Source organism: Ambystoma mexicanum, chromosome 7p, assembly GCF_040938575.1.
Source record: "Ambystoma mexicanum isolate Mex_15411 chromosome 7p, UKY_AmexF1_1, whole genome shotgun sequence".
Taxonomy (NCBI): domain Eukaryota; kingdom Metazoa; phylum Chordata; class Amphibia; order Caudata; family Ambystomatidae; genus Ambystoma; species Ambystoma mexicanum.
This window is the reverse complement of record NC_090939.1, coordinates 840977331-840991055: the sequence shown is the minus strand read 5'-3', so window position 1 is coordinate 840991055 and position 13725 is coordinate 840977331. Positions and strand designations below refer to the sequence as shown.

The window sequence follows — 13725 nt, the reverse complement described above, 5'->3', positions numbered from 1 at the left end:
GCTGCATACCTGCCTGGATGCGATTGATAAAAAGTATCCTGTATCTATACTAGAACAGAAGTAACCTCTTCGTAGACTGCTAATTTTGACCTCCAAGTGCTACTTGTTTATCATTCTGATAAGAGCAAGAATGAAGAGGGTAAGGAGACTTAAAGGGAGTAAACATTCTTATTTTGAATGCTGCAAGGCAGCATATCAACCTATAGGTTGTGATCGCAATGAGGGGTTCGGGGGTGCAACCAGATATTCTTGATCACTTAATTCCTTTGATTTGGTGGAGGGGGCCCCGAAGATGTCCGTGCCCAGGGCCCCAAAGGTGGTTAAGATGGTACTGTTGACAGGTCTACTCTGTTGCAATCAAGGCCTGTGGAAAAGTGCAATGCAGACAGGGGACCCCAACAGACTTGCCTGCCTTCCTCAACAGCATATGAAAACGCTCATGCCCTTTTAGGCTCATCATGAGACACCATGCACGTAAGTGGCTGGGGATGTGTCTCAAGACATTTAACATGCATGCTGCCATGTGTTAGGCAAACATCGGTCTTTAATGATGTGTGGCTTTTACAGACTCCACCTTCACATTTTGGGTTGACTTTACAACACATTAGCACTTTGGACAACAATGATAATTTTGTAGCCTGTGAAAAGGCCTGGCAGCTCTCCAGCCCACACTTTATATTATAGCTGCTTGTTAGAAAATGAACTGCCTTACCTTTAAACAGGAACATTTTTAGGATTCTTGCTATAATATAGCTGCCGGCATCATAGTTAAGATCACAAAAGAAGTCACTAAAATGGCAACTAATATATGGAATTGTGCAAACAGAGTCTCTACGTTTGCACTTGAAACATATTCACAAGTGACACGATTTTCCAGATTATACTTAAACCGTTTGAAACATGCTTGTATTTTTAGAAGCAAGATCATGGATGGAGGCTGTTATTGCAGGTTGCCTATAAAGCAGAGTTGCACTTCTAGGACATGTATTCCTTCCATATAGAATAGCTGGAATCATTGGGCCTCATTACGAGTTTGGAGGTAGCCATGCCTGTAATACAGGCAGGCTACCTCCAAACTTGAGAAAAAATTGGGCACCCGTGAATGGGCAATTACCGGGTCATCCCCATAGGGCTGAATGGGGAGGGTGGTAGCACAGGTATCTTGAATAACGGTACCAGTGCTACCATCATGTTCTGCTCGCGGGGTTGGTACGGCCACCAGGTCAGACCTGGTGGCTGCAAGGGCACCCGCGAGCAGAACTCGTAGTATGGCGGTACGGTAGCGATACCGGCGCCGGTGTTGCCTTACCACCATACTTGTAATGAGGCCCAATGTCTATGAAGAAGGCGTTTTGCTTACTCATGCAGTTCATGTTTCACAAGGGTGACTTTGTACAAAAGCACAGCACAAATGAAAAATGTGGGTTTTGACTTACCATTTCACATGATTCATGCGTTAATTATAAGCCTTATAATATACATGTAGAAGCAGTTAATGTTTATTTTTTATTTTTCTGAGAAAATGCACACATTCCTGCATAACATCACAATAAAATATGAATTCTGTGCACACTATGCCAACATAAAATTATTTCCACATGTCAAATAAAGGTCACATACAAAATGTGAGCCAAACAATTAACTTGAGCAATCAGTGTTTTAGACAACTAGCTAACTATCACATAAGCGTGCCACATTCATTTGAGTGATTCCATATCAAAAAGGTCTGCAGAATTGTTAATGTGCAGTGTGCTTAGATTACGCCTTAGCATGCATCTCCTTCAGTATAAGCCAAACCATGTGGCCCAAAAGAATCATAATTTTCATACGTGGGGAGATTTAGCCATTCTTCTTTGTATGTAGTTGTGCTATAGATGAAGCACTCCAAAATGTCAGCAGCGGCCTGCTCCTCCGGTGCACCCAAGTTACCTTCCCACTCCAGTACGATGATTCTCTTGAGGGAACGTTGGTAAATATCTGGGCATTCTTCAAACTCATCAAGGAACTGCAGCAGCTGGTCATCCACAGAGTAGATCTCACCCACCACGTGGTGCCCTGTGCCTTCGATGTTCAATAAATATGGAATATTATATTCCCCAGCGATCACCATTGGGTATTTCTCTTCCGTGTGACCCTTGCCAAGGAACCTTGCTTTCCCATGGACGCCTTTAGTCATGATGTGGTGGTTTGGCTGGCCTGTTTTCAGGGTACCATATACAAAAATGTTTGTCATCATGCCTAAGAAATAAAAGCAACATTTTAATACAAAGAAAAAACAAAGTTTTAACAGACGTTTATTTTTTAACAATTTGATTAGCGGATTTGCATGTAAGTTACATCTGTCTAACTTTGGCCTACTGACCTACTTTTTCATGTGGATTAAAAATACTTGATAAAACGAATAGTCTGTCATGGATGCTAGTCCATTCAGGATAGATTAAAGCCAAAGTAAGTACTCAATTTTCCCCACTTTAAAGGAGGATCTTTGTACCATAAAATACTTTTAGGTATATTTGTTGTGTTTTCATCCTGCAACGAATTGGCTCAGTCGCAGTTTGATCGTGGAGTTCACATATTAATCATTTCTCCCACCCTATTAAAATTTTAAAAAGTGAAATTCACAGAATTCATGTAATGCCAATAATCGAACATTGACAATGCGGACATGAAAATAGGCTTTGTCGAATAACATACTTGCACATACATTTAACCATCCTTTGTTTTTCGAACAGTGACACCTTAACATACGTTTCTAAACTTATGGTTAGTTCATGTTTTAATATGCCAACAGGGGTTTAACTCATGATTGACATTTTCAAACTGTATTTTAAAATAACTCATGTAGTAAGAATGTCTTTCTGGACATTTTAGATGCCATCGACATGATGATTTATTTGGCATTAGTACCTGGCACAGGTTTTTTTATGCTTACAAACAAACCGATTGTAACGTTTGCGAGCCTTACCTGACGGTAATCCCACTCAACCTATTGCGCAACCAGCACAGCGATTTTTTGTTAATTTTTTTTCCAATTTATTTGAATGGTCACCATTGGAAGGGAGAAGGTACTATGAATGGCCCCTTCCATGGCGGCCATTTTCTTTGTTTTCTATGGCCGCCACAGAAAGAGAAAACAGACTACTTTTTCCTGTCCGCGGTTGCCATTTTTAAAACTTTTTTTCCTGCTGAGAAACACGACGTGTCTCGCAGCTGTAAAAAAACCCACTGTTAGTTCTCCGGTCTAACGGGCCAGGGTACTAATGACAGTGAGCCCCTCACCTGCGGGCCATTACCGCATAAGGTACTGCCCTCGGGGCATTTGTAACTATGGGCCCGGGGGCATTACCTTGTGCAGTAATGGCTGGCAGGCTCGGAGCTTATTGCGTAAATAATGGCCACTACATGGGTCTGTCCTGGCTAGTAATGGCCCACCGGTCGTAGAAATGCCCAAGAACTGTGAGGGCAATTACAGCAAGTGGCAGACTGGTCATCACTGTCTCTAGCAGCCAGTGGAATCTCTAGAAATCAATATCAGAGCAGGGGGCAAAACAGAAGGCAGAAAAGAAGGGGTGCAGAGTGGTGCAACATCAAATAAGGGTCAATAGGCCCAACCGTTTTAAGTAAACACATATATTATCAAATTGGCTCAAAAAGTGACCTCATGCAAGTTTTGGGAAGATTTAAGACAATAAACGATTTGCATCATATTAATATACACCCTAACATTAATTACAAATACACTCCACTCATCCCCTTCATGCTTTACCTTCAAGGTCCAACCTACAGCACCATGAATGGCACCCCATTTAAATGTACATATTACAACTCCAAAATGAATGATCGACTGTCTTCCTTAAAGTGCCCACTCAGTGTTTTAAACAAATACTCCACAACAATGTTGCATCAATTCTGTTCCATTATTTCAAGTTTAGCAAAAATAATATCACGTTTTTTATCTAGTGTTCATGGCAGATACCTCCCTCGTCTAAGTGCTGTAATAATTGTTACCTAAATTAATGGTAATGTGATTATAATGTAAAGTGGTCTTGTATGGCACATCTCTGAAATTTGTGGTGGCCTTGTGACATGGTTTTACCGAAGCAAAAGAGGGAGTGGTTATAAGGAAGAGGCAAGTACTAGGCATGTCACATTGATGAATGTGGGGTAGAAGCACCAGTATCCGGAGTGCTAGTATGGTTCCATGTGTTTGTTGCATTGACAATTGTATGTGTCCTACTTGGGAGGAAAAACTGAAGATCTATCAGATGACCAAACTGGGAGATCCTCATGGTTCTTTTGGTTGGGATGGTGCTAACAGGCAAAAGTCGCCTGTGTCTTTTATTCCTTGTTCTTAGTTAAAAGGTGCTAGTAGATGGAAAGGTTGAGGAAGCTGGAGGTGATTCGGGGTGCCTGAGAAATCCTATTAGAATTTTAGGGATACACTGAGTCGTTAGAGTTACACCTGTGTTATCCATTTGGATGAGGTGGTTTTACTGTTCTTGGTCCCATTATATGATGACTGTGGGGAGGTGTCAGTGTCTTGTAAAATGGGAGAAAAAAAGTTGGCGTCCCGGGTTCCAATCCCCAACGTATTCTTGAGTTTAGTGTTGTACACAGCCATATTGCACACACCAGTGACACTGGCTCGAATAAGTCAGTCTCAGTTTTGTCATGTTTACGCGGGTGGCGCTCTGATCAGTCTTTGTATCCAGATTTGTGATGGCTTTTATATTGTTAAAATCGGAGTGGCCCCTCGCTTCGGAGTTGCCGGACGATGCTCCATCATCTGCATGGTTCTTGTGAGACTTGGGGCCACAACCAGGCATGGTAGTTAGTGTTCAGCGCCTTTGCACAGGCTGGTCACCATTAGAAAAGCTCTGTTGGTGGGCCTCAACTCTGCTCGCAGAGTCAGTGAGATCCATGCACTGATGGCTTCAGAACCCTATACTACTTTTCACAAGGATAAGGTGGTCCTGAGAACACACCCCGCTTTCCTACCTAAGGTAGCCTCCGCTTTCCATCTAAACGAGGAGATAGTCTTACCTATGTTTTTTGACGACCCTAAAGACGATGCTCACAGGGTCTTGCACTGTCTGGATGTCAGACGTGCTCTGAAATTCTATCTGGACAGGCACAAGGACTTCTGCAAGTCGGATGCTCTGTCACCTTCGGGGGTCAAGACCCGGTTATCAGGCATCCAAAGCTTCTATAGCAAGGTGGATGGTTTCGGCCATCAAGTAATCCTAGGAGGGGCAGCACAAACCACTTCCAGCTAACATGCACGCCCACGTTGTCAGAGCCAATGCCACGGCCATCGCATTCCAGCTACAGGTGCTGATTGCAGGTCATCAGCAGGGCGGTCACCTGGGCCACCCCTTCGGCTTTCTGTAAGCACTACTGTTTTGTCGCCGGCTCTAAGTCAGACGCGGCTTTTGGACAGGCAGTTCGAAGGAATCTGTTTTCTTAAGGAGGGTCTCCTCTCCACCCTGGGGCTACATTCAGTTGTAATCGCCCATGCAGTATAGAGGAAAGGGGACGGGACGTAAGAGTAATTAATAGTTACTCAGCGTAGTGACTAACGTATTCTTAGACCATAGGCCCCGTTTCTCCATACGTCCCACCATCCTCTCCCCAATACTAGTGTCATTAGGCAATGTTGATTATTGACGTGTCAATGCGGACTGAGGAGTGGCGCTGGTGGGCAAAGTCAGGGGAGTGCATGCTCCCAGGGCCGCGGCCCCTGCGCGCCTCTTAATGTAAAGGGGAAGAAGGGTTTTTATGGTGAAAAAGGTTCTGTCTCCCGTCCCTAGCGAGGGACGCCCATGCAGTATGGAGGAAAGGGGACGAGGCGTAAGAGTATTAACTTTTGTTAGCTGGGCCCCCTACCCAAAGGCCAACCCTTAAAGGTTAGTAGTTGTGTGTCAGTGAGGGGCGCAGTTGACTAGAGAGAAGACATAACTATATGCCACTGAGACACCTTTTTTCCAGCCGATTTCTAGACCTTGAAATATCCCAAAAGTCTGGAGAAATTACTATTGGGGCATATGACTAACCCACTGCTGCTTCTTTCCGTAAAGTATAATATGCAGAAAGAAAACTCTTGAGTAATTTTTTGAATTTCATTTGTCACAGTGAACAGAAGATAGGAGTGGGGATAAGCTTCATATACTAATCGAATGTATTTTACCAGCGGAACAGGATGTTATTTGGAATCATGGCAACATATCAGCCTTATTCCATGAAATTAACTCATTACGATTTATTAACTCTTGTGATATTGATTTGGTGACATTCATTAGTGATAGGAGAACTGACTTAGCAGTCATTGATATCCCATCATGTATTATTGGAGGTATTTTATTTTGAGCTATGAATGATCTGAGGCTTAGAGGTTATGATATGGTGTCATATAAGGATCAATATGTGAAAGAACAAGAGATGTTTGGAGCAGGTTTAGGAAAGATAATAAAAACCCAATAAAGATTTAAAAATCTCTTGTTCATTAGGATTAAATACATGCCATAAGGTACAATTTGTGGCACAAAGAAAATTGCAAAGTAACCAATTACCATGGATTGGTCTGGGTTAGCGACAGCTTTGACAACATCAAACAAAAAAAAATCACGAATGTGAGGTCATGTTTTTAACAGCTTGTTTCAGTTAAGGATAACCTCATGGAATTCATGAGGATTCAGAAATGTACTTAATGACTTCCAATTATGTACATCTCCAGAAACCCATGATATTATATTGATTCAGGAAACATGGCTGTTACAGGGCATTAGATTAGATGGCTATCTAACACATGTACAACAAGCAAAATCGGGTTGTCTGGGTAAACCATTTGGAGGTCTGTTGATAGCAATCAGAAGACACTGGGTTACGAAAGTTAAACTGTTTGATTACATTTTTGGAATCTTTGCCCTTCATACCAAAGGTTTAGCTACCAATGAGAACTGACTGTTCATTAATATATATTGGTGTAAGTCGCATAATTGAGTGTCGTCCTGCATAACATAGCCCCCATCTTAACAAAATGGAAAAAGGTTTTCTAAGGGTCACATTATGGTGAGGGAGAGCTTCATTCTAATTGTTTTAAGAAAGAAGATCAACCCAAAATTATACTGTCCCATCAGCTTAGACAAATGTACATGGGTCATTGTTGGTTGCACATTTTATCTGAATGGAATATTTATATATTAAATGGAAATATTGGTGGAGATATACCAGAGTTAGAAATGAAGGGGAGCTGGGAACTATTTAGCCCATGCTTGTGGCTTAGAAAATCCTGGTTAGCATGGCACCAACAGCTACCTGGAGCTACCTTTGGCTCCCAGGCCAACTGATGCCAATCAAACACACCTATCTGAATATGACTCTGTGTGCCTGGAACAATCTAACAATAAACATTAGGATACATCTATATAACATTCAAAGCATAAGGAGTCATACATTATGGAAAAAAGTGTGCATGCTATGTGAAAGTTAGATCTGCGGAACACTATGTACTAGCTCCTATTTCACAAGTAGTAGCTCCTGCTCACTGGTTACTGCTGGACACCCAGGAGCTGCGTTTAGCTCCTGCTTATCCAATTTTAATTTCAAACCATTTATACCCCTAAATAATACCTGGCATAGTCGTGATTTAGAAACATGTATCGAGTACATCTTTGTTTCTGAGGCTCTCTTTCATAAATATGAAGAATGAATGGTATAAGATTCAAATTATAGCTACCATAACATGCTGTGTGCTTTATATTTAGGATTACCATAAAAAGAATGTATGGGGAGTGCCAGTAGACATTATATTACACGTATGAATGAACGTTTGATTTGGCACCCTCAAAAAATGTGTACATATGTCTTTACGAATTTTGACTCAACCAAATGTAAGTGGAAAAAATTGCAAATTTTTCGCCTTTAAGATTTTCAATGTTTATCAGAAACATCTTAGAAAAAAGTATGAACCGTTCTCATAGCAATCCATGTCCTTCACAACCTCATTTGTTTTCTAAGGAGATTCAAATGAATAAAAAACAAATTTGAAAAAATAAAAAAAAAACATACTGAAGATGGATAAAAGTTATGAGGAGAAAAAATAAATCCTCCTTGTACAGCAAAATTAATAAACATTTTATTAAATCCTTAAAAATGTATCAAATACACGCAGGATGGGGCTATAACGCTAAAGAGTGTATTGAAAAAAACAAGACACACATTTCTGGAAAATGGTTAATAATTTAGAAAATAACCAAGGAATCCAAGGAAACGCCATATTAGAAACAACTTGGATAACGTATTTCTCCAACATATACTCAATAACTGAAACAAAAGATATTGAACAGTACAACAATGAGGCATGGTTACTAAACTTTCATGTAGAGGATATGATAGGTTATTTATTTATAACGTTATTATGGCAATAATTATGCTATTCCCAGCCAAAGTGAGAATCCAACACGCCGGGACAACCAAGTTCTTCACGTCACCGGAAGAAGCTAACATGTTCCTAGACAGTACTGGCTGTCGACCCGCAAGCAACAACAACCGAGGCCGCCAAGAAATGATCTGACAAGGAGAAACCCACCTTGAGATCCTGGAAAACTACACCAACCACCTGCTGAGCTGTTAGAACCACTCCTCAGGGGGACACAGCAAATACGCTTTATCCTTATCTGATGGGAGCAAGAGCTCTTGGATGGACACTAGCGCCCCAAGCACAGCTCCAAGTTCAATGTTAATTGGTTGTAGAAACGGGGGGGGGGGGGGATTTTTGACGGGCGGGTTGGGTGTTGTCCGTGGGCAGGTGGGGGGGGTCATTGTTACGGCTACGACCCATGTACGGAGGTAGTTGTTTTTGGGCCTCCGGGACGCAACTGGCAAAACGCGTCACTGCAGGGAAATCTGGTAGAAGGCTTTGCGAGAGTTGTAGCGAAAAGGGGGCAGCACCTACACCCACATTGCGGTTTTGTTTATTGTTAGAGTGACGATCTGGGAATGGCATCACAGGCGAAATGGCCCACCACTCCCGCGCTGCCTGGTATATAACACATGAGGATCACAAACACAACGACTCTGACCCAAAGCCCCACCGAGCAGGTGGCTGGACACGCCATGAATACACTCGACCACAGGCCTATTCAAGGTAGCGACGTGGAACATTAGGGGTGGTAACAGCCCAACCAAAGCCTGTAGAATGTCCCAATATCTCAGGAGGCACAACGTCGACATTGCACTGATTCAAGAAATACATCTTACCCCAATATCCGAAAGTAGACTGGGGCTGTCATAGATACTTTTCTTCTTATTCGTCATATGCACGGGGTAGCCACCCTTATCAGCAAAAGGTCGAAATTTAGGCTGAAATCAGTAAAGAGCGACGAGGTGGGTAGGTCCCTTTTAGTTTCCGGAATCCTGGATAGAGTGAATGTGACCTTTGTGAACACTTACGGCCCGAATGTAGATGGAGCCAACAGCTTCGACTGGGTCATGACTAACCTGACAGACATGGGACATACTACAATCATTTGGGGTGGCGATTTGAATATCACACTTAACCCGAACACTGAGAAGTCACAGCCAAATAACACTGCGCAATCCAAAGATAGCTTACAGATACAATAGATCTGCAGGGCATATAACCTTGAAGACGCCTGGAGGGTTGGAAACCCTGCAACACGCGACTACACCTTCCATTCATGGGTGCACAACACCAGTACCAGACTCGATTACCTCTTGGTGTCCAAACACACTAATATAAAGTGGGGGGACTGCCAAATACTCCCACGAACACTCTCAGACCGCTCCCCGGTTACTCTTGAGGGCACCCCAGCTGGGAACAGGGACGGCAGGCCCCCGATGGAGGTTTAAACATGGGGCTCTAGGTGTTCGCTCAAAAGCTCCGAGCCGAAATAATGTCCTTCCTAGATACGAATCTGGATACCATCGACTCAGCGGGGACCCTGTGGGAAACCCTTAAATGCTTTGTAAGTGGAGTGTGCCTAGCTAAAGAACACATGATGCTGAAGTTGATTAGATCGGAACTGGCTAGTAGCGAAACACGCCTGAAGGATCTTGAACAAACATACGACACGCAAAAGGACAATCACACCCTAGCCTCCCTCAAAAAAGAACTTGATTAATTCAAAGCTGGCGCAGAGCAGGAAGCCAAGTTCCTATTACAGGGCCATAGAATACGTCATAATGGAGAGGGCCAAAAACCGAGCGCCCTGTTGGCCAGGTTACTAGCAGCAGATGGAAGACCCCCCCCCCCAGATAGAATGTATCAGAGAACTCGACGGTACTCTGGTCTTCACCAAAGACGGCATAGTAGAGTCCTTTCGAGCCTTCTATCAAGCCCTATATAACTCAAAATGTGACAACAGACCAGATTCCCTCCTTCAGTATTTAGATCAGATTGAACTCTTCTGGACGAACCAAACACTGAAGGAACCATTAAACGCCCCCATCTCGCTAGATGAGATCACGGAGGCCATAAAAACGCTCCCAAGCTCCAAAGCACCCGGGCCGGACGTACTGACTGGAGAGTTCTACAAAGCGTTCGACACGATCGTGGCACCTCTCCTGCTCCAAGTCTTCCAGGAGGCGATTGAAAGGGGCTACCTCCCCTTGACGCTTCGGGAGACGAACATAATTCTTCTACATAAGAATGGTAAGCCTCCCAAAGAATGCGGATCATACAGGCCGATCTCCTTAATCAATTTAGACAATAAAATCCTGGCAAAAATTCTTGCCGCAAGGCTACTCCCCCTAATGCCTGCACTAGTGATAGCAGATCAGGCGAGTTTCATTCCAGGGCACAACACGACCTTTGGCATAAAACGTTTTTTTGGTGCCATTGAGGCTACCGACTCATCCGTTCAGGCAGTAGAGGTTCTTCTCGACGCCGAAAAGGCTTTCGACTCTGTTGAATGGCCCTACCTTTTTACAGTTTTGGGGAGAATTAAAATTAGTCGCACTCCTGTAAAAAGAAACCGGTGTTGAGTATACTTATGGGGAGGGTGAAGTCTGCGAGTATAACGCTGCAAAGAGGAACCAGACAGGGCTGCCCCGTCGGCCTTACTATTTGCATTGTCGATGGAACCTCTAGCAGCCAGTCTACATTCGCGACACCTGCACAGGGGCCTAAAGCTCGGCCCACACAAGATAATTCTGTCGCTCTACGCAGTTGATGTGGCCCTATTTATACAAGACCCGACCGAGAATCTGAACCCAGTAATGCATGAGGTGATCAGATTTGGGGAACTCTCAGGCCTAAAGATTAACAATTCGAAGTCAATAGTATTCAACCTTACTGACGCCACTAGGGAGTTTGGGGACGACTATGGGCTCAAATGGGAACAGTCGGGGGTGAGGTACCTGGGCATCCAAATGTCAAGAGATCACCACACCCTCCTACAAGATAATTACGGGAAAGCAGTTGAAACACTGCGGGACAAAATCTCTAGATGGAAGCGTCTCCCACTCATACTCTGGGGTTGTGTATCCATAGTCAAGATGGTAGTCCTCCCCAAACTCCTTTACTTGTTCGCGAATATTCCCATTGTATTTCCACAGAAATTTCCGATTTTATTGCAGAGTATGATACTTGAATTGATTTGGGCCGGAAAGCCCGCGAGGGTGGCCTTCACAACATTAATTCAACCAATGGCAAAAGGGGGCATGGCACTTCCTGACCCAAAACGTTATTACTGGGTGGCCCAGGTGCAGTTCTTGAGCCACTGGTATGCTACAAAGTTTATCAGACCCCATGTGCAGGTTGAACGGGCCCTAATGTCCCCCTATATGCTATGGGCTGCCATAATCGGCACGATACAGACTCTACCAAATACCCTGAACATAGTCCACTCCACATATACAATATGGAAAAAAATGGCGATGAAATACAAGGTCGAAATCTGTTACTCTCCGCTCATACCTGTAAAATTCATCTCGGGGGTCTCACTCACTAGTGAACGACTTAACATTCACTGGGCCAGTAAACTGCAAATGAACACTTTGGGAGATCCTTCATAAAACTGCAGCAGGCTCGAGAGCGCGGTGCTACCACTGCACTAGACACATTCATCTATTTCAGGCTCCGTCAGACTATCCAAACAAATTTCCCCACTTTCTCTACCCAACCACAGACATGGCAATTGCTGCACGGTGCGATCCAGGCCCAGGGAGAAGGCAAACTGGTGTTGTGGTTATCCAAAAACCTTCTCAACGACACCCTAGCCAACTCTGCATCCTCGAAACTTAGCTGGGAAAGATCCCTTGGAAAAAGTGTCCCAGACGAGGATTGGGCATATATCCTCAGACAAACCCAGAAAGTGGCGCTAAACTCACGATTCAAACAAATACATTTTAACTACGTGCATCAAGCCTATCACACTCCGGCTAGGCTCCACAGACAACAGACTGAGATCTCAGGGTCTTGTGATCGGTGTGGAGCTCAGGATGCTGACTGTCCAGCAATAAATAGATACTGGGGAGAGGTTTGGGGGAAGATAACAGCAATTGCGGGAGAGACTATTGAGCAAGACCCCATGACGGCACTACTTGACCTCACCAGCCGGGTCTTGATTGATGTACGAAAATTAGTGGGTCTCCTTTTGGTTCTAGCAAAGAGGAGAGTGGCAATGACCTGGGGAAGAGGCCAACCAAAATGTGGTTGCGAGACATAGCCTACTGTCAGGACACTGAGACAATGTACATAAAAACTCTGCCACTCCATGCAAGACCACCTGACATATGGAAGCCCTATGTGAACTACTTAATCTCTTCTTCAACGAGTGCCTCCTCTCCCGCTTCGACCCACTTACCTCCATTCTCTAAATCAATCCAATAGGCCCACGAGACGCTGTGGATAATATGATTCTCTCTGTTTATTTAATCGCATATCTTGTACTGTAACAGTGGCAATGGGGGTTAGGGGGTGGAGGGAGCCCAATTGGTGCGCAGTTCGTCTCTCTGTCCTTTTCTTTGTGTTAAGTGAAAAGTCAAAAATAAAGTTTTAAAAAAAAATATGGCAATAATTAAAAAGAGCAATAATTATAGTGCATTAGGACCAAATGGACTTTGTAGTATAATTTTTTTTTTAACCATTTTTTTATTGTTTTCATATACAAAAAAACACATCAATTCCGCATAACTTCCCCCTGCCCTCACCCCCCCCCCCAGAAGATTGGGGTCCCCTTCGGTTTTGCTTCGGGAATGTTTATGTGCTGTATATGTCTGATACTTTGATATTGTGCGGGCACCATTGTTCCATGTAGTCCGACTTCAAATAATCCAACACTGCCCCCTATTCCTTCGTGAAGGAGTTCTTCTGGTCCTGAAGGTGGTGCGTAATCTTTTCCATAGGCCCTCATTACGACCCTGGCGGAGGTCCATGGTGCAATTTGCACCATGGGCCATGGCGCAGAGCTGCCAACTCCGCCATGGGGGTTGGCGGACTTACCGCCCCATTCCGACCTTGGCGGAGCGGTTAGTCCCCAATCCCCATTTACCCTTCCCCATTCCCATTTTTGCCCCATAGGGTATAATGGGAGTGGGGAAGGCGTTAATTACGCCACCGTAGATTACGGTGGCGTAATTAACAAGAGGTCCCTTAGCGCCATGGATTTTTCCGCCCGGAAAATCCGGGCGGAAAAATCACCATGGCGCTACGGAAAGTCTTAATCTGGCGGAGAGGTACGCCATGCATTACGCTGGCGTATA

At 44.0% G+C, this 13725-nt stretch overlaps 1 protein-coding gene across 4 annotated transcripts in view; it reads right to left on the bottom strand.

Annotated features, from left to right (window-relative positions):
• Nucleotides 1-1483: 1483 nt before the first annotated feature.
• The window catches only part of GGACT (gamma-glutamylamine cyclotransferase), a 398318-nt gene continuing 386076 nt past the window's right edge, over nucleotides 1484-13725 (bottom strand). For all 4 annotated transcript variants that reach the window (XM_069635626.1, XM_069635627.1, XM_069635628.1 and 1 more), the window contains exon 2: nucleotides 1484-2238. In XM_069635626.1, the coding sequence (XP_069491727.1) occupies nucleotides 1766-2238 (473 nt within the window). In that variant the 3' untranslated portion in view covers nucleotides 1484-1765. The remainder of the gene's footprint in view (nucleotides 2239-13725) is intronic.